Below are 26237 nucleotides of genomic sequence, written 5' to 3'. Positions count from 1 at the left end.
TGGTGCGTCATGTAACGCGCGAGTTCCCTCGTGAGTTACTTTCAGGTTGAATCTATGGCGAGGAAAGTGAGCGGGGGCAAAGGGTGGTTGGAATGCTAGTGATTTCCGGTTCAAAGATGGTTGTTTGCTTCGTTTCAATCCTGAGAGTTGAGAGAGTCAGGATGGGAGCAAAAAAAGTTAGGGAGGGGTGGTGTTTGAAATAACAGGCAGGTAAAAAAGGACAGAGATGAGAATTACAGTAGTTTGGTACATTTGAACTGTAGGTAAAACTGACTTCAGTCTTTTATTGACCCAGAACTGGAGTGATCTGATCAACTGTTTTCCTAAAACTTTCTCTGGGTCTACAAACAATAATTATCTATATTTTTTATAATCTAATTATAACAATGGGGAGGAAGGGGAGCTCCTATTAGAACAGGGACAGCGGAGCAATTTTCCAGTGGGGGCTGACTAGTGACTTGAGTAGGGGGCTTGCTTTTCTCTTAGTAAGTCTTTATTTTTTCTTCTGGGGGGCTAGCCCCCCCAGCCCCCCCTCCCGACTCCGCCATGCCTGTAAAAAGCAGTGGCAGATCCAGGGTAGAGGCCAGGCCTCACCTTATTTTTAAAACAAAGCCCCGGAGGGCCTAACCTGCGATCAGGCGTTCTTTTTCCTTATGATTTCAGGTTACGGAGGGCCTGGAAAAATTATCTTTTAGAGCGAGCACCCCCTTATTCTAGGATCTGGAGATCCCCCCCCCCCTCTTATCTGAAGGTCTGGATCTGTCATGCCACTGGAAAGGAAAAGGGATTGTTAAGGAAATTTAAATGGCTCAAGCTTTTTTTTTTACCCCTAATAGATGCCATTTCTTCATGCCTGATTGGTAGATTAGACTAGGCCACCAACACCGCTTGGTAGCATTTTTCATTTCTTCACATGCGACCCTGAATGAGACCATGACAGCTAATAATATTGGAGTTCTGTCCCCAGGGGGGGTACTCCGGGACCAAAGTGACGGGGATGATCGAATGGAGGCAAAACTCAGCACCCAAAAAAATCCCTAAGTCTCCCGACATTACCCAAAAAAATCCCTGGACCAAAAAAACGCCCAAAAAAATCCCTAGTCAAATTACCCCTTAATTGCCGAGGCCGTGCCAAGGCACTTTAGTTTGATTTTAATACCCCAAAAAATCCCCTATTTAAATCAAGTCACCCAAAAAAATACCTGCCAAATTCTACCCAAAAAAATCCCGGAATAGAAAATTTCGACCCCAAAAAAATCCTTCGCACATCCCCGTCACTTGGATCCCGGAGTACCCCCCTGGGGTTCTGTCCTAACACCCTAAGTGAGACCAAAATCTGTAACTTACACCCCTAAGTGAGACAACGAGTATCCCCACTCCTTTCTTCATTTCTTAAAGGTAATTAATATATTTTTACAAAGGCCAAGACTAGGTGTTACTTTTCTTGAGCTTTGTATAAACGAGCAATACTTTGGTGTGAAAGAAAATATCAGTTTTGTTTTTCAATTGAAGTTGAAGTCGATTTTTGCTTCTACATACATGTATGTATAAAAGAGCTGATTTCTGATGTTAATAATAAAACTTTATTCTAATATTCGTCAGAAAATAATGACACTAAAATATCACTGCTACAGAATGACAAAGTCGTGATAAATATGCTTGCTCCAGGACAAAAAAAAAAGACATTGATGAAGAAATTATTGATGATAATATTGTTCTTTACATTTTAATACAAACAGTAGTTAATGGAATACCAGAGACTTCTGTACAAGTATTTTTGTCACGGTTAATTCAGTTCATATTATTCATCTGCAACCTCCGTATGATGTCAACAGTTTTTTTGGTGCACTCTACAAGACACCACATTTTAATTTTCTTTCTTAGGACATTTCACACATGGCAATACCCATTCCACTGTTAAATGTCTTGTGTGATGATCAAGTTCGTCCATACGTTTTAGTCCAATGTACCTGTATGCACAGAAAAGCAAACAAATACAGTAAAAACCTGGGAGTAAGCACCTATTGTTTTTCAGATTAGCCTAAACAGGTTCTTACATAAAGGGTTATTATCACAAATGTAGGCTAATTAGGTTCTTAATAGGTTCTTTACTATTGAGGAAAAAATTTCAATGTTTTTAAATAGAGATTTGGTATTTGGCCTTTTTCTTGTATAAAATTCGCATAACATTGCATCTGGGGTAATAAGGCTTCTAGGTTACGTATCTCCAAAGACGATCCATAATGTTGACTTATCATATTTTCGCAAAAGTAAACATTTAATCATTTTTAGAAAATAAGAACCTGTTTTTGAATTTTAGGCTAACTAGGTTCTTATAAAAATGGTATCTAATTCGCAAATTTTAGCCTAACAGTTTCAAATCTAACTGACAGATTGTTCTCAAGTACAGGAATAATATTATTGAGTGTACAAAAAAGAGATGTTTCTTGTGCCTAGGCCTAGTACAAGGTAAGATTTTTACCTTATTAAAGGAAATTAACGCTTGTGTTAATAAAGGCATTTGAAATTAATGCAACTTAAATATAACGCGAATTAAAGGAAAAATGACTTCCCAATAAAGGAAATTAACGTGAAAGAGGGGGTAACATTTCAAAATGAAGGAAATTATCGCGACGTACGCAAAGAAGAAAAAATGTGTTGAGACAACAGGAACAAATTAACTTCAACACTAGGCGTATAATCTTAAACGCAGACAATGTCCGTGGTACTTTTCCCAAATGTAAAGGGTTAAACGAAGAAATCGACCCCTTCAAGCGTTCTTGACAGTTTCAGTGATACCGGCAGACTTCCACCCTGATAAAATAATGCCTTTTCCTAGGAGTCAAAAACATCTGGACCATATCGCGAAATTGGGGTCAAAATAATGAAAATTAAGGTCATGGAATAACACGCTCCACTTAATTACAGCGTGGAAATTAACCTCAACAAAAAATATCACGACTTAAATTAACGCAAATTTTTGAAATTCGTGTTAATTTCATGAAGCGTTAATTTCCTATAATAAGGTAGCATCCAAAGAGCATATCCCCAGACAGATTTTCAGTGAGTACCCCCTTCACCAAACCTTCTTGGCCCATAAGATAAAGAGCAAGTATAAAAATGTAGGGGTAAAGGTGTAGTATAATTATTTATATCACCAGCTTCCCCCTGGGGTTGATCCTGGACCAGTCTTTATGATTTTCCCAGAGATAAGATACTCTTGCAAAGCAAAGTATCCTGTTTTGCATTTTCCTTAACAGGCAATTCACCTTAATCACAATTTATTATATTTGTATACATATAAATTCCTTTAATATCCTAATAAAACACCTATCCTTCACACTTCTAACAAATAAAAGACGTCCTGAATTTTCCCCTATATCCCCCCAACATATCCCTGCAGATAGCGAAGAGAATATTAAAGCCAAGGGTAAGCCAGTGATGAATGTGTTATTTACCCTCTAGGAATGCCATTTCTTCATTTTCATCAACAGTAGTATCTACAAAAGATTATACAAAAAAAAACATTACTACTTTTTACTGTTCTTGAATGCATCTGAAAGTTCCAAAACGTCAAATGGGACAACTCACCCAAGTCTCTTTTCTGTATTGTTTTTCTCTTTCCTATAACAGTCCTTTTGTATGCTTCTTTTGCAAAATGCTCAACAAATAGCTCCTACAGCATTGGTGAAAATGATGTTTTGTTATTATCATTCTACATCAAGAAGACATATATATTTATTTACACAAATTACTAAATTTAACTCTAACAGTTGGATTTTGTCCTTATGTCCCACCAAATTCTCAAAAAGAAAAATTAAAAGAAATGTATGGTATTCAGTGGGAGAATTAGTATTTTGAGCTTGGTGCAGTAAGGTTTACACAGAGGGGTGGGGGGAGGGAGGGGGTTACATTATTTAGTGATATTAAAGGCCAAATTTACAGATCCCCTAAAAGTCCCAGTATGCTAACACTAGTCCCATTAAAAGTCCAATAGCCTAAAACCTAACCACCTAAAATTCGATACAACTGTGGGCCATTCCATTTTATATCCATCCCCCCCCCCCCCCCAATTGATGAGGTAAGTCAAAATTTCCCCCTTAAGACAAAAAAAAAGATCAAAGTGCTGACATGATGCCTCTCTCAGAAATAACCTGATTTTTCTAATCACCTCCAGAAAAAAGCCAACTTTTTCCTAACCCCTTCAGAAATATTTGAAAGATCAAAGAATGCCGACAGGTCTACCCCACTAGATGAGGCCCTGCCAGGGTACATTACGACAAGGGACATGGTCCAAAAGGTAGCAACGGCACATTAAATTAAACTGTGACAAGCAATAACCCCCCCCCTCCCCTGGGAAGGCCTCCTGGATTGAAAAGTATCACAAGTGAGTATTGAAAACCCTACTGTGTGATGGTAGAGTGATTGATCATGTGCCAATAAAATTTACCACTCTCAAACAAATTATTATTAACCTCAAAATCTATTAGCTTTAAAAAGCTAAGCCAAACTGCTAGCTGTGCAAAGTACTGACATATTCAAAGTTTAGCTTAGAATTTTCAGCGCTTTATACTCACCGCCGCTCTAGTTAAGAGGAATACCGACTCTCTATTGGCTAAATGCAGGTCTGGATCGATCTTCATCATATTGCGAACTCGAGTTTGTGGAAACTGCGTAAGTCTTGCACGCTGATCTTCATCTTGGGCGACTGAATTCTCTTCATTTTGCGAGCTTATCTCCGTGGCGTCCGCCATGTTTTCCGCCATATTGAATCTGAAATTGGCGGGAAAAAACAAATTCGTCTCCAGTCTTTGCGGGCTCGTCCCAGGCCCAGTTTTAATTTATCTCGTGTGCAACCCACTAACTGAATATGTGTGAAAGGGGTGCTATTTTCTATGAAAGGTAGACTAAGGGGTTCCCCTTTTGATCAAATTATTCATAAAGGGGTAAGGGATAACATGTGGGATAGGTCCTAGTGAGGAGCCTCCCCGTACAAGACTTTGTACTTCGTTGGCAGTCAGAAACGTTTTCTTTATTACCACACCGAGTCTGTGAAACGGCGTTTTCACAAGTAATGTTATTTTTAGATAGGATTTTCCCGCCAATCAGTTCGATTTCATCAGGAGCCATAATTATGGATTATGGCTCCTGATTTCATAATAGACTGTTGGTTCGTTACTACAGTACCTCGTCCACCTGGGAAGTTAACATAGCGGATACATGCGAGGAAACTTTTTCGGAGTGTTTTGACAGCATTTCAAGTGATATATAATTTTAGTATTTCCTCGTAAAGTAGAGGCTGACTTCATCGGAAGCAGTAATTTTCGCGGGAGAGTCTTAGCTAAAAAATAACTTTGCTTGTGAAAACGCCGTCGCACCAATACAGTCAACTCTCTCTTAACGGACACCTCTTTAAGACGGACACCTGGTGTTGGTCCCGTCCCGGCCGTTTTTCAGTCATTTTACTGTGAATAAACCCCCTATAAGACGGACACCTCTCTAAAACGGACAGTTGGAGCCGGTCCCAACGGTGTCCGTTTTAGAGAGAGTTGGCTGTACTGGCGGAAGTTGCACGCTCCAGGTAATGGGCTCCTGCTCATTTATATTTTTTCTTTGTCCACATCTGTTGTGAAACCGGCAACCTGCGATGGACAAGCGAGTATGAATACTCTAAGACACTTCTAGACTGCAAACAGTTTTTCACAAAAATACGACTTTTCTGCAGTTCTATGAAGTCTAGGTCACTTTATGCTTGGTAGGTCGTTTTAGATCCGATATGATGTGCTTTCATTCAGCATGTTTGTGTCCGATGCGCTTAAATGTATGGAATGGCTGTACCCATCCAGATTAAGTTATTTCGCTTTGTGAGCCATCATCGTGACACTTTGTCCTTCTTGTCCCCCGTGATGTGGCAACGCGTGATTCTTGTCCCACGTGATGTGGCAACGCGTGATTCGGGGGAAGTGAGTTCAAAGTACGGAACTTGATTCAGTGTACCTGTGTATGGGTTATTACGCAATTTACAAAACAATTATTTGCGTTGGTTCTTTGAGCTGGCGCCATCTAGATTCGCTACACTGTGCACTGCTGAAGAAACAGCTGTCTGCGGTTGCAATCCTGCGCTATCGGTTCTAGGCGTGTTGGTGTCTCACAAAGTCTACTTTTTTCACGTAGTATGATCGGCCAGGGCGGGGGGGGGGGGGGGGGTACTCCCCCAAAATACCTATACGGCTATGTGCCGCCCAACGGGGTCGTGATTTTGGGCTACCGATCTAGAACGGGGTATCCATTTTAGAGATAATTTCTAGAACGGGGTCGGGGTATGATATTTTGAACGCATGAAAGTTTCCAATTATCAGCAACAAAAACTTTTCTAGAACGGGGTATCATTTTGGATGCAAATTCTTTGTAAAACGGGGTGCTACTTTGGAGACCTGGGTGACACATGTCCACCCAAAACATACCCGCGTAGTCCCCCCCTTTGCACATGTCCACCCAAAACATACCCGAGTAGCCCTCCCCCCCCCCCCCGGGCTTGCAGTATTGTTTGTTATTACTGCTCCGCAGGTTAGTATGGAGTATGAACCGCTTTGGTAACGGAACGCGGAGTCACGACCCAAATTAAATTACTCACTCGACTCACTGGCATTCTCTAAACCGCCACTCACTGGTCAGTGTACGTAGAAACGTAATATCGGATAAAACATTGTGCGGGCGGAGGAGGGGGGGGGGGGAGAGATTTCTTGGGTGTTGGGGAAGTGGGGTGCGGAGCTTATTTCTTTTGGGGGGATTAATTTTAAACCATTGACTCTTACGAATTTTTATTAATTATTCGCCCTAATTTCTGTACAAATTACATCATGAAAAATATTCGTAAAATTGCTTTATCAAGTTTGACTCCAAGTTCCCTGTTCAAACTTGCATTAACAAAATTGACGTCCCTGTCAGCGAGCAAGCTCGTTCCCAATTTTTTTCTTCCTTGTAGCTCCTCTTACTTCAGACGCCGAGAGAGACCCTGCGAATAGAGTTGGTAAACCAGCATTCCTGAGAAAAATAAGTTTACCTCATAAAAAATATTTTGAAGATGTCTTAAAGAATTAAATTTCAGTAGAAACACGGCCCTAGGATAATTTCTTTCTCTTCAACGTAAATCACGAAATTTCCATAGAAGATAAAACAAAGTCTCATTCGTCGACGGTGCCTCCTCCGGTAAGCTCGTTTTCCTGCGATTCATCTCTGTACTCCGTGTTACACCGCTGGCAGTTGTTACCGTGGACAAAGCGCTGTAGTTTTGTACATGGAGGATGGCCCCAGTCCTGTAAAAGAAGGGACAATGTTAGCTCTCTTTCCCCACCTAAGGAAATTATAATTTCAAGGCTTCTTCGATTTGAAAGTATATAATATCATGTTAAGTGACAGAGCTTCTTAATCTGCGATCGGACTTCTTCTATTCCAGATACCCCCCCACCCCAATCCGGAGGGGATACTGGAAAATATTTTATACGGGGGGCTCTGCACCGGTGTTCAAACCCTTACCCTTTTATATACCATTTTTGATAGAAAAAGTAGCCTTGTAGTATGCCTTTGATAGACAATGGTACTCCTTTCACATTCCTGCAGTTGGGATACTGCATCTATTTTCTAAATTTTTCACTTGAATGGCCCCTTAAAATACTTAACAACAATTCGGTTGGTCTGTTCGAGATATTTTGAAAAGCCCTTTGAAATACTAAATTTCCAATACTTCAACGTGTTAAATCTATACCCTTTCATATAAGGGTACCCCTTTTAGGCAGGGCCTTCCCGTATAGTCAAATGGAGGCAGTCCTAAGTGGGTTAGGGAGATTTTATGTACTGGACTTAAGTAATGGCCTAACGGTAATGCAAGTGGACGCAAGTAGTCGCAAGTTCAACTTGCATACAGACTTGCGTTGGGTGGCCAAACGGACACGAAAGTTTAGTTGCAAGTGCATGCAAGTTTGAAAAAAGTCATTTATGCTACGAGGTGCAATTTAGTATTTGAAGTAAATTGTAAAAAATGCGTTGATTTGCGATGGTTGGCCAAACGGTGAAAAAATTGCGTTAATAACTAACGTTTGATCTCGACCAAAGTGAGCGCAAGGTAACGCAAGTGCACGCAAGTTCTGGCCAAACGGAGACGCGAGTGGACGAAAGTTTTTAACTTGCATCTACTTGCGTTGCCGTTTGGTCAGGGCTTAAAGGGGCTATGTCACGGTTTTTTAGGTAATTTTATTAATTTTCATATTTTAGAGCTCTAAGCTTCAAATAGGGAAAGCAAAAGTCTTTTATTGGCAAAATCACTGCCATTTAACAAACAAGGATGATTTTCAAGCATTGTAAATGACAATGTCCAGCAAATTGAGATAAACTTGAAAAAGGTCGGGCCGACGTTTTTCAAGTTTACTACCCGAACGCAATCTGTCTTAATCTTCGCGAATTTTGCCCATCCATGCCCCCTTTTGGCCTTTCTGTGTTTCTTTTGAGTTCTTCAGTTTTAAGCCGTTACTGTGATATTTCAGTTAATTCTATGACCAGTTGGTCAGTGCCGAAATTGCCTAAAATTGTGTGACATAGTCCCTTTAAGTAGAGCCTCACCACAGGTAATTTATTTAGGGTCTGTTTACATGATTCCGGAATGACTCATTCCGGAATGAAACTCTTTCCGGAATGAAGTTCGTTCTGCATTTACATGACAGAGTCGACCGGTTCAACCAAAGGCATTTTCACGTGCGCGGCTTTCGCGCGAGATAAAAACAAGATTGCGCATGTTTCGCGCAACATGTTTTTGTGCCCATTAATGGCCGTATCTGCAGTTTTAACGAGTAATTTGACCATAGAGTTGCTTCTTTGGACTAAACAGTAAATGCTATTACGTTTTTTCGCTCTGAATTCAAACTGTGGAGTCTGTATGCGGTTTCATGAGTTGCGATTTCATCTCGGAACGAAATTCGTTCTGTGTTAACATGATACCAGAGTGAAATGTCATTCCAGAACGAAACTTTTATTCCGGAATGAACTCATTCCGGAATGACTTGACTTTCGTCTCGGTATCATGTAAACAGATACAGAGAAATGTATGGGGATGGAATGAACTCGTTCCGGAATGAAAGTCGTGTCGGAATCATGTAAACAGGCCCTTAGAGCGGTTTTCACTTGAGTATCGAAAGTAATTTGCGTTTGCATTGGTTTTGCATTGCTACGATTAGTGATTGGTTTAAAAATCTCGCGCCATTTTCTCAACCAATCAGAAGTAAAACCAAAACCAATCGTGACTCGCTAGCGCACGTTTTCCCGCGCTTCACGCCGGTTACATGTATTTGCTTCAAGATTTGATTGGTTCACTGAATTGTTTGCGCCCCTTGTGATTGGCCAGAGTGATTGCTTTGGTTTTGGTTTTACGACACTCAAGTGAAAACTGCTCTATTTAGCCATTCATACCTTGATTCTCTCATAAGTATCACTGATGATACCAATAAACAAGCTAAGGACCACGTAAATGAAGAGCGAGATGAATGTGTACAGGTAAATCTTGCTGAAGACCCACACAGCATAACTCTTTTGATCCATCTCAGCAAATGTCATGAACATGTCATCACCATTGATTAGTGAGAACATGCATTCTGACACTGTCCACAAGTCACGGAACTAGGGAAATAGAAAAAACAAAAACAATACATATGAATATTTGATATTACAAGCGCCAAGCTTTGAGGTCATGCAAGAGTTGGCGGTGGGGGACTTGGGGGGTGGGTGGGTAGAGGGCATCTTTGACAGAAGTCTTTTGGTCGTGTTTGCTGTAGATTTGCTAGGTGTATTGCCCAGTTCCTATAAGCCTTTAGTACATTTCAGCTAAAAAAAAATATGAGTTTTCACACCCTTTTGTTAAATCTGAACTCTAAAATCCGCACACAGCCTTGCAAAATCTGCACACTCTTTAAGACCTGTTGCGGGTTTTGACCGCATTTTACCAAATACAGTGACTTTTATTCCTTATTTTTCCTATGTCTTATTAATTTGAAGTTTTCGAAGAAAGAAAAGTGCTGTTATTCCTCGAGTAAAGGTCTCCTCTACATAGACACCCCCTGCCTTATCCTTGATTTGAAAAATTACCCCCACCCCCTCCCCTCAATCCCCTCAAGGATTTACGGTATTTGTAGTCTCGTACTTCCCGTTAAAAAATCATACTTAAATTTCATGCCAAATAACAACCATAGTTCAGACTAACAATACCCTTTGGGCAGGCACATATAAGGTTAGTCTTCGCAGTTGTTATTTGGGTCACGCAATGCTAGATAGGAGTTTTGCGTGACAACCAAAAGGAGTCCAACAACTGGCTACCAGAGCCCTTCAAATGTTCTCTTACCTTGACATGATATGGTCCAAGGACAATCCAGCCACAAAACAAGTAACCAAAGTATAGCAATGAGCCACAAAAGCAGAAACGAAGAACACTTGGTGCTGAGGCTTTCAGAGTAACCAACAAAATCTGTAACAAAATCACATGATATTAGGGTGAATGAAGAAATATACCAAAGCTACCAAGCATTACTTTCACATGAAACTGTTTATGTAGTCAGGTCGGTTAGCGTAATAATCGTTACTTGCGTGATAAAAGCACCAATTTTTGCATGCGGACTCCTTTCTATACTTTATTTAAGTTTATCCGTGGCTCCATCCGAATTATTTTATTTTTCTTGAAATTTAAACCAGAACGATTTTAGCTCATTTGCATATATTCATAAAAGTTGTTCCGCAATGCCCCTTCGTAAACGATCGATTAGATTTTGTGATAAAAGCCCCAATTTTTGCATGCAGCCATTTTTCGATACTTGTTTTAAGTTTATTCGTGGCTCCATCCGAATTTTTATATTTTTCTTGAAATTTAAAGAAGAACGTTTTTATCTAATTTGCATAAATTCATAAACGCTGTTCTTCAATGTTCCCTTTGTACAGGCATTTATACCATGCCATAGAAAATACAGCCAATCAGAATACAGGAATGCCGTTGTATATTCGACGGTATTCAACCCAACCTTCCCATAGTGCGCTGCGACTGTATTCTCGACGAAATTTAGTAAGCGTATTTTCTATGGCATGGTATAAAATAGTTACACAACACTTTCTCGTGTATACTATGGAATATCCCACTTGTCACTTGTATTTTCTCGGTATACACACTCGCCTAAAGGCTCGTGTGTATACCGAGAAAATACAAGTGACTCGTGGGATATTCCATAGTATACCACTCGAAAGCGTTGCATAACTAGTATTTATCAGAGTACTTGATATTGATAACCCATAAGGTAAATTAAAGAAAAAACCACGCGATTTTCAGGTTCCCTAACCCTAGCGTTCCACGCAGTCGTTTTTAATGACAAAAGTAAAAAATGCGGTGGCTTAAGGCTTGAAAAAATTAACTCTCATATCCTAGACAGGAGTGGATCTAGTGGCGTTGGATTGGGTGGCTAGCCACCCCCTTGATCCAAAAATAAACATAAAAACATGAAAATATAAGGAGAGTGAAACTCGATAAGGTGTAGAAATCGTTGCAATGTTCGGTTAAAATAAAGTCTGGTGAAGGGATATTTTGCTGAGCCTTATTAAAGTGAGTTAAAGCAAAGCATTTTCCGTCGGTGGCATCTTCTCCATGAACGTTCTTAAGACAGAAAAGTTAAATCCTAGTTTGGTTAAGGGACAAGGACGAAATCTCTCTGTCATAAACAATGATAACCAGCCGTTCAATTTTACGGAAGTGCTCACAGTCGACGGCATCAAGGGATTCAAACGGATGAGAGAGGCTGAATAGGCAGTTGTTTCTGTTTCTTCTTTAAATGCCTGCCAAGTCTGCCCTTTCCCCTAAAACTGCATTGATGTAGTATTACAACCAGATATAGCGTGGAAAAATGGCAGAGAGCTTTCTAGGTACAGATGGAGGAATCGTAGCTGTTGGTATACATTTACCCGGTTGGTTCTCAGCTGGAAACTGGAGGAGACTGATGCCGGTACAAAAAAGAGCTTTTTGAAGGTTGTCTAAGACATCAACAGTGAACAGACCTTTCGCAGGCAGGCAGAGGATACAACTCCATCTTCGTCAAAGTGCTCGCACATGGCTTCTGCTGTCCACTCTTCAAGCTGTGTAACCCTAACCTGCGATCAGGCGTTTTTTTTTTTGCGGCGGGAGGAGAAAGATCGCCGGTTAGTGTGACCCTGGTATAGGAAATAGAAATTCCCAGCTGGTGTAAATGCTTGATGATCCGCTTGCTTCTCGATCTATGTATGTTCAAGTCAATGTAGACAGGCAGAGGCGGTGCACGATTTTCATTTTTTTTTTTATCTTGCTTTTTCAAACCGTCTCCATTGAAAATTAAGAATATTATGATTTTGAGGTTAGATGGTAACGACGCTTCTTGACTATTTTATGGAAACAATCGACCATTAAGTTTATATGCCTCGTGGCTGAAAATGTATTTTCTTATTATTGAAGCTGCCTTGGCCAAAATTTGAGCGTCCTCTGTGTAATCTCGTTTCTTCAAGGCTTCTTTAAGCATGTTCCGCATCCCTCGGCGGCCACAAACTACAAGCGCATAAATACAGTAGAACCCCGGTAACTCGACCTCTAAAGGGGAACGAAAAACAGTTCCAGTTAGCAGTTCCGGTTAGCGGGGTTTCGAGTTATCGGGTCGATTAAATGTTTAATTTGTCAAGTTAATAATTGATAGTTTGCTGATTTTTTAGCACTTCAGTATACAGTACAGTGCAAATTAAACTTATCTCGTCAGAAACTCTATCACGATCATAAATTCTTATAATAAGAATGGGAAAAGGCTGTCAAATACTTGATCCGTTCGTTGCTCTAATCAATGGGAATTCGTGGCGGGTTGCAAGAACCAAAATTCGAGTTATCGGGGTAAATTTGACCCAAATTTTGATCGAGGGAAACGAAATTCAGTTCGACTTAGCAGGGTTTTCGAGTTATCCGAGTTTGAGTTACCGGGTTCTACTGTAATCACCATAATAAACATTTTAGAATACTGCATCTAAAAATTGCAATTTTAGCAAAAAACTTCACCAATGTCTTTAATTTATATATATTTTTGCAACATTTAAGCATAAAACTGCAAATTACTTACGGAGTAGAGAAATATTTCCTGCTGTTCCACTTTAATTTAATCAATTCAAAATGGCGTGGTAGCGGTGCTTGAGAGATTGTGCGTGGTCAACATGTTTAGCAAATTTTGCAAATTGCAAGAAAAAATTCAGGTGGAGCCACGGATAAAATTATTTAATAGTCTTTAAAGAATCATTCTGCAAAGTTTGGTGCTTTTATCAACCGTGTCACGATTTCTCCAAAAATTTGCCCTAAGCGACCTGACTAATGCTGTAAAAGGTGGTTCTAACTTTTAATTCTGTGGATGAAACCTTAATGTTATTAGTGTGGGACCAAATGAAAGCTATTCAACAGTACTCTTATGTGGTAGTGTTTGTTATGCTGTGCAAGGTCGTTCTAACTTTTATGTCTGTGGATGAAACGCTAGTGCGCTGCCATTCAAAGGAAAAACTATTTAGTAGTTAATTTTATTTGGTACTGTTTCTTATACTGTACAAGGTGGTTCTAACTTCTATGTCTGTGGATAAAACCCTAGTGTGCGATCATTCAAGTGAGAGCTATTGAGCTGTAGTTTCATGTGGTACTGTTTATTATGCTGTACAAGGTGGTTCTAATTTTTAAGTCTGTGGATGAAACCTTACTATTATAAGTGTGGGGCCAAATGAAAGCTATTCAACGGCACTCTTATGTGGTAGTGTTTATTATGCTGTGCAAGGTGGTTCTTTCTTTTGTCTGTGGATGAAACCCTAGTGTGCGACCATTCAAGGGAAAAACTATTGAGCAGTACTTATATTTGGTACTGTTTCTAATGCTGTACTAGGTGGTTCTATCTTTTAAGTCTGTAGATAAAACCCTAGTTTATGACCAATCAGTATCTTCATGTCGTTCTGTTTGTTATGTTGTAAAAGCCTTAATCTGACTCATATCGCGCATTTTTCAGCTTCTTTACTTATCATGCCAGTCAGTGTTTTAAAAGACGGAAGTACTGAAATTTTAGGACTGAGACTTTCAAACATCTATCTTAAGCTGAACTTACGTTATACTTCTTGAAATGTCCCAGATATCTTAGCAGCCCACACCATGTTAGCAACACTGCAATACCAAGGAACATACTGCAAACTGTGTACCGTGACTGGTCCTACAAAGATGTATGAAAGCAACCCCATTTAGGCCTATTACAAAACGCCTACAGCCCTACAATAGTAATAACAAAATGTGACCCTAATGCTATTCTAATGAATATGGTAGATCTTACATTAAGGTGCAAAATTCAGTCAAATTTCTCAAAAGCAGACACCTTTCAATAGTGTCTGCTTAGAGAGAGTTTACTGTAATTAAAGATTTCTATCCAGAACTACATGTATACGTAAGAAGTAATATATCAAACACTAGAGACAGCGTTTCATCAGGACATCCAAACAGTTAAGAGAGTTGAAAATACGATGCACAGCGGAGTATTTTTGACAAAATTCGAGGTGTAAGGATTGCCAATGAAACACTGTCCCGAGTGTTTGATATATCTTCTCAATTGTAACAAAAACTATGAAGTGCAGAAATAAATTCATAAAAATCTATGCTAATTAAGATCGGGTATCCAAACCTCCTTCCTGGGCAGTTATGATTATATGAGGCTAACAGAAATTTAGGCAAGGTTTAACTCGAGATAATATTCACAGGTCAGCAGTTGCCCTCCTAAACTTGGGGCAGTCTCGGGGTTTTATCAGGGCTTCAGTTAATTTACAGCTCTCCCGTGGAGGTCAAGCCATTTTACTCGCGTTGCCTTTCGAGCAAGGACCACTGATTCACCTTTTCAATCCCACCCTCCCTTTCCCATCATTAGGTTAGTATCAGTAAGTATTAAGTTTTGCCTTCCACTGAGTTTACTCTCTCACTGGGACGCTGCCTGGTGGTTGCCACTCACAGAGTTGTCATAGGTTACCTTTCGCACTTGCTGGCGGCTCCCACATAGACTCAGGCACCATCCCCACACTCATCTATTGGTGATGAGTTTAACTATGTTTTAACTTGATGAATTATTTACGAGTTTAAGAATCGTGGATAAAGCTCAATTACACTTATGTCGATCAAAATCTTCATCAAAGAACCAATGATGGCACAGCTGTCACTGATGACAATCAAAATAAACCACAGGTTCATTAGGTCCAAACAATCCCAAGGAGACAGATGGTCACTGAGTTCTTGAGAGAAAAAACGTCGAGTTGCCTGAAAAAATAACAGAATTTTCCATAAGGCTCATTTAATATTGTATCAATGCAGCACCATTTAATAATTAACGTTGATGTGTAAGAGAGGCATATGTTTTCTCAAGCTAAGCAAATCATTTATTACTTCTTGGTGGAGAGAAGGCACTATTGCAGGCCCAGGGTGGTACTCCGGCTTGTAAATGACGGGGATGATCGAATGAAGGCAAAACTCAGGACCCCAAAAAATCCCTAAGTCTTCCGACATTACCCCAAAAAATCCCTGGACCAAAAATAACCCCCCCAAAAATCCCTTGTCAAATTACCACTAAATTGCCAGGAGGGGCAATAATATAACACAGAAAACCATAAAAAATCGAACGCTCGTGTTTGTTTATTCACGTACCATAAATACGCCAAGGTTGCGCCAAGGCACTTTAGTTCGTTTTTTCATACTCCCAAAAATCCTATTGAAGTCAAGTCACCCCAAAAAGTACTTGCTAAATTTTCCAACCCAAAAAAATCCCGGAATTGAAAATTTCAAACCCAAAAAAATCATTCGATCATCCCCGTCATTTACAAGCCGGAGTACCCCCCCTGGGATTGTAGGGGGGTACTCAGGTATATCAGTGGCAAAGAGTGCAAATAAAGCCAAGTTTTTCAACCCCCAAAAGACTAAAAAAGCCACCTCAAAAAGGACCATTAATTTTTTAAAGCATTTTAGCATGCCTATCACGTGATTTGCATTATTAAAACTTGTCAATGAAACCATAAACATAAAATCAAGAACCGTACGGTATGATTTTTATCAACCCCCAAGAAAGTCCTTGCAATATCTTTTTATCAAAAAAAATCCATCAGAAAACTTCTACCCCAAAATTGTCCCTAATCAAAAAATTTCAAACCCAACACTGGTCTGCGCTCCTCCATGTCACTAACATACATACCGGTAAGTACCCTCCCGGGGGGTGGGGGGGGAACACACTGTGAGAGTATAGTGTTAGGGGGGGGCACTGTGAGAGATGCAGCACAACATCTACAGCCACGAATTATTGTGCTGCACAATTTCAGTTGAGATTGGAAAAGTATTGTAACTGATCATAGTTTTTGTACCTTTACAAGCCGTAGTTGCCGAAAGATCGAACGTAAACACAGGCTCACTGATAGCAGACAGAACAGTATTGTCAGAATGTCAACAATAACACGAGTAGTTTTGGACGCTTGGTAATCTGCAATAAGACAAGAATTATTGTGTTGTCAGCAATAAGAAAAAATCATATTTTAATATCGTGGACAAAAAGTTTTCTTACAAGCATAGTCTGTTATCTGGGATGGTAGAGTGTAAGTTTAAGTGGGGGTGCGGGTAGGGATGGAAAGTTTTACATCGGTGGGGTGGGGGCTGCTAAGTACATTGCCAAATTGTGTTGTTCTCTAACTTGTTTACCAGTTCCCCTGGCCCTACCAAATCTGGTTATTACATCTTCAGACTCATTCAGTTGGCAATTAACTCCAGTTTCAGTAAATTTTCCAGGCTGCCTAAAAACTTGGAGATGAGGGGTGTCTTATGATCAGTGCACTATACTCCTAATCAAAAGGTCCAGGTGGACTGTAAGGGTTGTTGCATTGTGGTGTTATATGTTAGATGCTTTGATAACAAGCATCGCTCCCCTTTCATATGGAAGGCTAAGAGAGGCAGCGTGGCTGAGTGGTTAGAGCACCGGACTTGAAATCTGGAGGTCACAGGTTCAAGTCCCGTTCTGACCACTAGCTGGTGTTGTTCTCGGTAGTCCCGAGTTCAACTCCTCGGGTGCAATTGTAAAAAGAGAACTGGTCTGCCTCCTGCCAGTTGAGATTTTTAACCATGTTATGTCCATTTACAATATTTGTTTCACATTGGCCCTAAAGGCCTCATTTGAGAGTGGTGAATTAAATATATTTAAAAATATTGAAGATCCAATACCAGGATTCATTGTAAAAAGGGTAAAAAGCGTTCTCTGGTAAAGATGTTTAAAATTATGAGCTTTCAACAGCCAGTCTGCTTATCCGTCGAAGACAGAAGTTGAACCACTCCTCTCGAATAATAAAAACTAACAAAAAATCAAGAAAACAAAAGGCCCCATTCGAATTTTTTTGCTATCATAAGTTACCGTATTTACCTTCTTTATTGTCAGTTGAATTACCAGCACAGTCCATAACATTTCCATCGGCATTCAAAGTGACTGGCACCTTCCCATCATGATTACTGTTATCAAATTGTATCTGGTGCATAAAAAGAGAATACATCAACCATACCAAACCACTCCTTCTTTCAGGCCAACAAGTTGAGGTGGTTCAATCAGATATTTAAGAGCAGATACCTTTAAAATTCGAGCAATCAATCAATCATTTGGTCAATAAATCACTCACTCACTCACTCACTCACACGTTTGCTCGCTCACTCACTCATGTAATCAATTGATCCATCAATCCTCTCATATTTAGAACATAGTAACATAGATTTTAAATGGTTAAACACAAATTTTGTTGGTTAATATACTCACGGTAACATTGAACATGTAACATGCTGGTTTTCTTGGGGGTTGCCGCACATGAAGAGAACGCACTTCAGCCATGAGCATTATACTAATGATACTGAAAAAGAACATTTCAATAAATTAAATTATTCTAGGATTTCAGTCAGAGGCTTGCATTTTCCAATAACTTTGATTATGCACATACTCACACTATCTAGTTCCTTACTATTATCTTACTATCATTCTTTATAGTTCACCACTAAATTTTCACAGATTCTGATTGGTTAAAATTGATCATGTGATGTGATAGTGTTCATCCGCAGAGGGAACTATCAGCCCATAGTGCCTGACTGAGAAAAATGCCTGGATGGATAGTACTCGTCCATGAAAACTTTTTGTAAACAAACGGGCCAACCGACAGAAAAACCCCATTGCATTTAGTGGGTTTCTTGTCTGGTTTTGTTTCATTTGTGATCTCGGCTTTCAATTATTTTAAGTCTTTTATGCTAAAAAGTAATAAATAATTCAAGACACTTGTTTTTTGGATGGGTGTGCAGAAGAGAATTTAGAGGTGAACAATAAAAACAATAGAGTGTTTTTGTCTCGGAACTATCGGTCTGATAGTTCTCCCTTGAAAATTTTATGTTCTAAGAACTACCATATAAGCCCTCGAAGCTTCTCGAGCTGATATTTTTCAAATCTCTGCAGGGCAACTATCAGCCGATAGTTCATCAGCAGAAACACTCTATTGTGTAAGTAGAATGAATCATGTTGGATTTTTGCTTCTTCCATGGATGGCATGCCCCAATAGTTAACTTGTCAGTTATTACTATTAATTTTATTTACCTTTCAAATGTTTCTGGCAGCTTGTTTCTTTTAATAAAGGCAGTGATGTTTTTGTCAGATTCACTTGTTTCGTGTAAATGCCGACAAGCTACACTCATGGGTAAAGGAAAAGTCACAAAATGTTGCAAAAAAATCTTATTTACAGCTTTTACTTGTAACACAAAAATATCAGCACAAAATAAATCTCTGCTATTTTTAATTAGTACGGTTAAGCTCCAAAAGAAATGACCCCCTGAAAAAAGTGGTTCTTCAAAAGTAGTGATACAATTTCATGGTTATTAGTAAATTCCAAACATACAGTAGCAACACTTCAAAAGTAACAAATTACCAACGCTTGCATCTAAGCGTGAACATGCATGTGTGGCTGAAACATGGTCTAATTACATGTAGGTATAAAACGTGGCATGATTGGTCATCAAACATTTGATCGATGTTAAGCAGACTGTAACACAAACTCTTGCACTCGCTCATCGTGAACACTGAGTAGGGACAAAACTTTACACTAGAAGTGATTCAAGTGAACCTGCATATGCATAGAGACACTGATCAGGATTAATTTCTCTGAAGAAGTCTTCTATATCCAATCTTTCTGCCATTTCAAAACCGGCATGTGTTGAACTTTTGTTTCCCCTTCAGAGTTCGAGTAACCGGGGTTCAACTGTAGTGGAATTTTACTATTACGGTTTTCAGCGAAATGCGAACTCTGAAATTCAAAATCCAACTACCGGTAACGATTGCGTTTTTCGCTGCCGTCAATCATAATTATGACAACTGCCAACAAACCATGACAAACAGAAACAAACAAACTGTATCGAAATCTGCCAATCACAATCAAGAGATGTGACCTTTTGACCTGGTTGAAGTGTTCAAACTTCTGTTTCCCGCGAGGTCCAATCAGATGATTGACGGCAGCAAAAAGTATAAACTGTTGGTCGAGGATTGAATTTCAGAGTTTGCATTTTCACTGAAAATCGCAATAAATGGGAATAGTCATTTTTGAGCCCATCAAGTCAAAACACAGCAACATTGAAAGGATACAATAGCTTGTCTGCCGTGAGAGAACATAAGACTCATCTTCAGGCTCAACTGAACTGTTAGTGTATTCATATACGCACATATTCATTGGTTTAATGCCATCTTCGGATTCAAGATATCCAAACGTTCCAACAGCAATGTCTTGGATATGATAGTACTGGAGAGAAAAACATAACCTCGGAATTAGATGTGCATGCCATGAAGAGTTCACAATTTCACATTCTTTTAAGTTGAAGTGCAATGGTAAATACATGTACATATTTCTGTATGCACCATTTTCACCACTATTTTAAGCAGAGGTCCCATCCCCCAGGGAGTGTACTGCCATGTAAGGGCCATATAGGTATGTGCTGTTGTGAAAGGTATGGTTTTCAAGCAGCCGAGTCTGGGATGCAGTATAGAAATAGAAGAGTAAATGGTCTAGAATGGCTATTATTTATTGGAAGTTGATCTGTGGTATGGTTCACCATAAGTAAGGGAAAGGGTAGGGAAGCCTGGTACCTAGTCTAGAACAGTGTTACAAAATATAGCTAAACCTGATCTGTTATAGGCTTACGGTTCTAGTGTCTAGTGCCCCCCCCCCCCCCCCCCACCACCATCCCACTATATAATTTCTGTAATACCGGTAAGTTATTTGGATTATTCAGCTCATCTTGAAGCATAATATTAAGGCTCTTTATATTCCAGGGTGATCAGTTGATGGCAATTGATCATTGGAAATCCAATCAATTAATCAATAACAATTGATGGTAATTAGTTAATTGTTCAATTGTTATTGGCCAATCGATGACCAATCAATAATCACAAGCTTGAGTCTTGCCATCAATTATTATTGACTATCTTAATTTCTTTGGCCAGCTGGTAGTTTGGATCTAGATCCGTGCCCTGCAATTTTAATAAACAAATAAAAAAGCCTTGGCTGTGCTTTGTTCCGTTATAAAGCACGCAAGGAAGTGACGAGAGCACGAAAGAAGTGTAGGGTGAAACACGAGCAATAGGCGAGTGTTTCTCCCTACTTCTTGAGTGCTATCGTCACTTCCTTGAATTGCTTTATAACAGAACAAAGCACGGTCAAGGCTTTTTTATTTGTTTTATAATAAAGTTTTACTTAAAACTTCAGAGAAATTGGATTTAAACAAGATTTGAATAGCTTGATGCAAAACTATGCTAAGTGACTTTTAGGATGAAAAATCGTTTTTTCCTTCAAACGTGCCCGAATTTTTGCATGTGGTCTTCAATTTAATGGAAAAACATTGTCCTCGAATTAAAATTTCTGGTTTGCACCTTGTCTTCGAGAAAAACTAGAACTATGGTCACTTTAAAACAATAACACGCGGCAAAGAGAGAAAGAGGATTAAACTTAGCAGTTACAGTAAAGTAAAGTTAGGGTCAGCTAGTGTTAAGGTTAGGGTTAAGTGTCACGAATGTTATATGAACATTGAACTTGACCGATCGACAAACTTGAGCGACTGAACAGTGAAAAGAAGTGAAAAATATATAGCAAAATGAACGAGAAATCCTTAAACAAAAACGACTTACGCCGTTGCCCTTTCCTCTCGCCAGCTTCTAACCACAAATGCACTCGCCAAATGTTCAATGTTTCGTTTTCAGTCAGCAAATTTAGGCTGCTAAAGGTTAATCCATAATATGTTTTCGCTTTTCCCCAGTTTCTCTCCGTAGTCACGCGTAGTTTCACGCCAAAATAATTCAACCGTAAGCTTACGTCACAAAGTAGTATAAGAAATTCATTTCCAGATCCCGTTTTTGAGCGAGCGAATAAATTCCCCCCCCCCCCCCCCAACAAAAGGACAACGATTTTCTATTTAATCGAAGACCACACGCAAAAATTCTGGCACGTTTGAGCAAAAATTCAGGCGCGTTTGAAGGAAAAAACGATTTTTCATCTTAAAAGTCACTTAGCATAGTTTTGCATCAAGCTATTCATTTAATTTCAGGATGTGCACGCAGAATGGCGTGACGGATCATATGCGACGGCGTCAAAAGTCTTTTTATCTGCACGTTAAGCACTACTTGAGGTCTTATCATTGATCCACAAGCTGCACGCGCGCGCAAACGGTAAAACTAAAGATGGCGAAAGTACTCGTAAGCAGCGTGCTTTATACTCTCATAAGGTAAAGTCTGTCTCCGAGCCATGAGGCCCATACAGCCGGAGCTTATCCCGGTTTCCGTAGCATTAAGCGACTAGGAGTATTGCTCCTCCCCCCTGGATGGGATGCTAGTCCATCGCAGGGTTACCCCCTAGCAGTAAATTCGCCGGTACCCATTTATATACACCTGGGTGGAGAGAGGCACTGTGAGAGTAAAATGTCTTGCCCAAGAACACAATGCAGCGCCCCGGCCAGGCCTCGAACCCGGGCTGTTCGACTCGGAGTCGCCTCCCACATACTCTCACAAAGCACGCTGTTTAAATCAATCAGAATGCTGTTAGATTGTCAACTTTATTATAACAATTGTTACAAAGTAATTATGCAATTACATTTCACCATATTTCTCCTGTAAAAGCACTGTATTGTGTACAGCAGAATCCCTATTTTCAAAACAGTTGACTAAAATAAAAAGATCTATAATCTCCCCTCCCCTCTCAACATTTTACAGGAAAAGCATTTTCTTGACTAACCTGCTCAACGGAATGTTGCACTTGTAAGTAAAACTGGTTCTTTGTGTAAATGGAATAATCTGAGTCATTGGGATTACGAAGAAACAGATAATTGAATGCTTGCCCGCTATCATCTAAAAAGTTCACGACGGAGAAAAGTTCCGATGCAAACAGAAAAATCTGCAAATTAAAACAAAATGAATTCATCAGTAATGCGAATAGTGAGTTTCTCTGTATGATATAGACAGATTCATGAGATTAAAGACAATGAACAACTACAGGGGGCATTGGGGGCATTGTCTTAATTCTTTTCATAAAACTAGTCATGGTATATTGCAATTCCTGAGTTTTGTTTGGTTTACAGGCCGTGGTATATGAGCTCAAAAAATACAAAATTGGCACTTCACGCTTCATGGAAAGTAGAAGACAGTGTTTCAGAAAATCACCGTTCACAGCTACTAATCACCGTTCACAGTTCACAGCTATTTGAATCACCGTTCACAGTTGGAAATCATGATTCACGAGGAAAAAATAGCCATTTCTCAGGAAATAAAATGGGCCAATCATGGGTTATGAAAATACTCTTTACCACCCTCTGCTAGTGTAACTTCAAATTTGATTGCAACATGTTTACGAATGTTGCATCTTTCAAATAATAATATAGCTCTGTTTACCATAGCTGTAGATTTTATATGTCTTGATGGGGTCAAAGATTCTGTCCATTATTTGGACAGGTAACAGTCATCAAATCTCCTTACTCACCACAAAACCCTCTACCCCTATTACACAACATTTACAGACCTTTTAACTGGTCACTGGTAGACAATGTAAGGCAAATAAGAAAGGCTGTTAGGCTGTTATGATTCCAATTTGCCCAAAAGGGCAAACTGGAAAATCTTTCTTCTTTGAAATCTGTACTACCTTGTACCAGACCAAATTGAACAAACACACAGACATGTATTGCATTCATCCAGTTTGGCTGTTCATCGTCAAATGTTGACAGCTGTACATTTTAATGTCAACAACAACAAAAAAAATGTCTAGACATATGATTTTTTTTTTCCAGGAAAAGAAAATGTCCATTCGATATGCCTTTGGTATGGGTCGCACTTAGGAAAAGTTTTCATCTTTGCCGGCTCCGAATTTGAAACAAAACCGGAAGGAAAACTTTTGTCAAACTAAGCAGGGTCGCACTTGTGAGAGGCAACTGTCATAGAAGTTAGAAAAAAAAACACATGTCAACCTGTGATTTTAGAAGACATATCGCAATAGGAACGGTGAAGCAGTGATCATAAATACGGTGATTCTCCTTCTTATTATTCAGCTTAACGGAACCAGCACCAGTTTGTTTGTTGTTTTTTTGCACGTTTGATGTATGGGGAATGGGCAAACGAATGAAATGACGGTTTTAACTGCCTGCCAAGACTGCATAGCGCTCGCTGCAGTGTTTCCTTGTAGAGAACTCGCCCGTGAAGTGCTCGGCTGGAATACAAAAAAATATGTATTGTGGGTATTCGACGCTATTGCCGAAAACACCCTTGAAATTGCGAATAATTATAATAACAAGCAAGTCCCTTCATAAAGAGCGCGGAGCCGCGGACTGAATATTGCCGTGCTTGTTCATATCGAACGTGTTTTATGTTTCACTGACAAGCGTTGACAGTTACCGCTGTGATTCCTATTGTTTAGCTCGAGTTTTCGAAAATCTGCCTGCCCCACCCAAGCACTACGGCCTCTTTGATGTTTTTGCCGATTTGCAAAGTTTTTGCCAACTGGAAAACCTAGGGTCGCACTACGCAAAGCGCCCTGATGACAGATTTTCACCGCAAATAAACAAATTCTGGCAAAACTTTTCCAAGTGCGACCCATACCTTTCTCAGGCTCTACAATGTTACATACATCAAGAAAATCAGCTTTACACAAAAAATGATTAGGAAATACAAAAAGACAACTGATACTCTGGAAATAAGAGAAATTTCCCCACTAAACTTCCCTTTCATGCCTATTTCATTTTCCATCAGGAATAGTTTCACATCATGAACTATTTCCCAATATCTTCAGAATTTCTGTGAGCTTTGCAACACCTTTGTAAACATTCACGCAATCAGACAGAAAGGGCGGAGTTCGAGAAGTTGGCTGTAAATAATTTCTCAACAATTTTAATACCATTGAATTGAAATCATATATAGAAACCATGAATAAATTCAATGAAATTTTTTCCTTGGCAGCCTTTCATACTGTAAGTTTAAGCTGCTTAATAAAGTGTGTTGGGAAAAACTGATAATCTTATCGACCATAATCTCATCTTTGATATACAAACAAAATATTGAGAAACCTCTTACCTGGACAGTAACCATAATCAACTTGAGAAGTTGAAGCAAAAGTTTCCAGGGTTTTCGTCCGCGATGCTTGTACTTTTGATACGGTGTCATAAAATGAGATTTCAGCCGTTTTCTCATGACTTCGATGCGATTTCTTTGGCTTCCAGAGAACTCCGTTGAATCGTAAATCGATTCATAATGTACTGAGTTATCGCGTAGAAGTGGCTCTGTGTATTCTTCGTAGCCGCTAAAATTATTGCTCTGGGACGATCCGTTGAACGAACGAGCAAAATGTCGAGCAGATCTTGAAGAAACTGCCGGTAAAAGAATTCGAGCGCTCATGATTGACAATAGCTGACCGTAGAGAAACACTTTTGTTCAATTCGACGATTTCCGACTCATCTTGTCTTGTGACCTTGGCTTCAAACGCAACTGTTCGACAGGATGTTATGTTTTGAACTGAACTTGTTAGAACATATTCAGTTTCGGCGACAAACAAGCGATCTCTTCGAAACAACAGCAGGCTTTCGAGGCAATGGACTTTCCTTTAGCACTTTTCAGTCTTTATAGAGTTATTTTCGATGGAAAATAATGTCATAGTTAGTCCCGAGTTAGTCGAGTGCAAGTCACCCTGGCGTAAAGGCACAACCTGGAAAATCCCACAGGTCATTGCGCTCTTAGCAATTTCCTTGCAGCTAGTGGGGAGGGGTATGTGGGGAGGGGTATGTGGGGAGAGGACTTGTTGCCTTAGGAGGGACCTTGGCTTTCGTTTAGAATTTTAGAGTAATTTCCAAGGTTTGAGGCAACTTTAAATTCCGATAATACATCCTACGCTTATTCTTTTTAAAAAGGCTTTTTCAGGGAAGTTGGTGGTAGGGCTTTGGAAGGGAGTTTTCCAAGAGAAAATTTCCCATGAAGGGACTTTATAGTATAGCGTCTGAAACAAATAACAGAACCGCATGTTTAAAATACTAAAACATACATCTAACGTGCAATCAAAATTCTCTGAAATGTCCATATTTTTGTTTGTTTTTTTTGCGAACAATTTGGCGTTCCCCCAACCCCCAAAAAAAAAGGACCCCCCCATGACATTAAATGCAAAACAAAAGCACATGAAAGTTTGGGCTTTATAATCGGGAGATGGGCTTATACTCTGGAGGGCTTATTGCTGGAGGGATCTTTTCCACGGGGGAGGGGTACTCTCGCGAACTTTGGGTGGGGGTGTACGGCACGCTTCCTGAATTCCCCACCCTGTTCGACCGGACTCCAAAATTGGTACCTTTTTTAGACCCTTTAATACTCAGGAACTGCTTTGGTTTGTGTTAACATTTACCACTGGATACAAATTGCCGAAATTTTTAAATCGCACTTCTCAGGGCCGGATGAATAATATTAACAATTTCAAATATGGTTTCTTTCATTATACCTAATTGCGGACCAGAGTGCACAAACCATACCCTATTTGCATACCCTTTGGCACCGCACATTTTCTGCGTCTAATTTAGGGTCTTTTTCGGGGGAAAGGGCTAAATATAATATTCTGCAAAGAACCCCTGTAAATCCTGTGCCTTTTCA

The 26237-nt window shown here is 39.7% G+C and overlaps 2 protein-coding genes and 1 long non-coding RNA gene across 3 annotated transcripts; 1 reads left to right on the top strand and 2 right to left on the bottom strand.

Annotated features, from left to right (window-relative positions):
* Positions 1 to 532: 532 nt before the first annotated feature.
* LOC144637844 (uncharacterized) lies at positions 533 to 11013 on the top strand. The gene is made up of 2 exons (XR_013567810.1): positions 533 to 1541; positions 10975 to 11013. It is a non-coding gene; the product is annotated as an uncharacterized LOC144637844 (long non-coding RNA).
* LOC144637842 (DNA polymerase epsilon subunit 4-like) lies at positions 1534 to 4839 on the bottom strand. The gene is made up of 4 exons (XM_078496930.1): positions 4578 to 4839; positions 3592 to 3676; positions 3459 to 3500; positions 1534 to 1970 (listed from the first exon to the last, which is right to left on the bottom strand). Exons 1-4 carry the CDS (start codon positions 4764 to 4766, stop codon positions 1957 to 1959), a joined length of 330 nt encoding a protein of 109 aa, XP_078353056.1. The 5' UTR covers positions 4767 to 4839; the 3' UTR covers positions 1534 to 1956.
* LOC144637838 (mucolipin-3-like) lies at positions 6805 to 25286 on the bottom strand. The gene is made up of 12 exons (XM_078496917.1): positions 24684 to 25286; positions 22363 to 22521; positions 19728 to 19881; positions 18690 to 18777; positions 17871 to 17961; positions 17487 to 17589; positions 16444 to 16559; positions 15203 to 15352; positions 14166 to 14267; positions 10385 to 10507; positions 9460 to 9666; positions 6805 to 7316 (listed from the first exon to the last, which is right to left on the bottom strand). The coding sequence occupies exons 1-12, from the start codon at positions 25002 to 25004 to the stop codon at positions 7185 to 7187; spliced, it is 1746 nt and encodes a 581-aa protein (XP_078353043.1). The 5' UTR covers positions 25005 to 25286; the 3' UTR covers positions 6805 to 7184.
* Positions 25287 to 26237: the final 951 nt, after the last annotated feature.

Source organism: Oculina patagonica, chromosome 14 (assembly GCF_052425735.1).
Source record: "Oculina patagonica isolate OP01 chromosome 14, crgOcupat, whole genome shotgun sequence".
Classification (NCBI taxonomy): domain Eukaryota; kingdom Metazoa; phylum Cnidaria; class Anthozoa; order Scleractinia; family Oculinidae; genus Oculina; species Oculina patagonica.
The sequence above is the reverse complement of the archived record's forward strand: the minus strand, read 5'-3'. Positions and strand labels throughout refer to the sequence as shown.

What these genes read in the sequence shown, in the direction of transcription:
- LOC144637842 (XM_078496930.1), bottom strand. Translation starts at nt 4,766, where the DNA reads ATGGCGGAAAACATGGCGGACGCCACGGAGATAAGCTCGCAAAATGAA. An exon ending in TCCTCTTAACTAGAGCGGCG is followed by an intron (nt 3,677 to 4,577) that starts GTGAGTATAAAG and finishes CCAATGCTGTAG; the next exon opens with GAGCTATTTGTTGAGCATTT. An exon ending in AATACAGAAAAGAGACTTGG is followed by an intron (nt 3,501 to 3,591) that starts GTGAGTTGTCCC and finishes AATCTTTTGTAG; the next exon opens with ATACTACTGTTGATGAAAAT.
- LOC144637838 (XM_078496917.1), bottom strand. Translation starts at nt 25,004, where the DNA reads ATGAGCGCTCGAATTCTTTTACCGGCAGTTTCTTCAAGATCTGCTCGA. An exon ending in TGCAACATTCCGTTGAGCAG is followed by an intron (nt 19,882 to 22,362) that starts GTTAGTCAAGAA and finishes TTTTCTCTCCAG; the next exon opens with TACTATCATATCCAAGACAT. An exon ending in GTTACATGTTCAATGTTACC is followed by an intron (nt 17,590 to 17,870) that starts GTGAGTATATTA and finishes TTTATGCACCAG; the next exon opens with ATACAATTTGATAACAGTAA.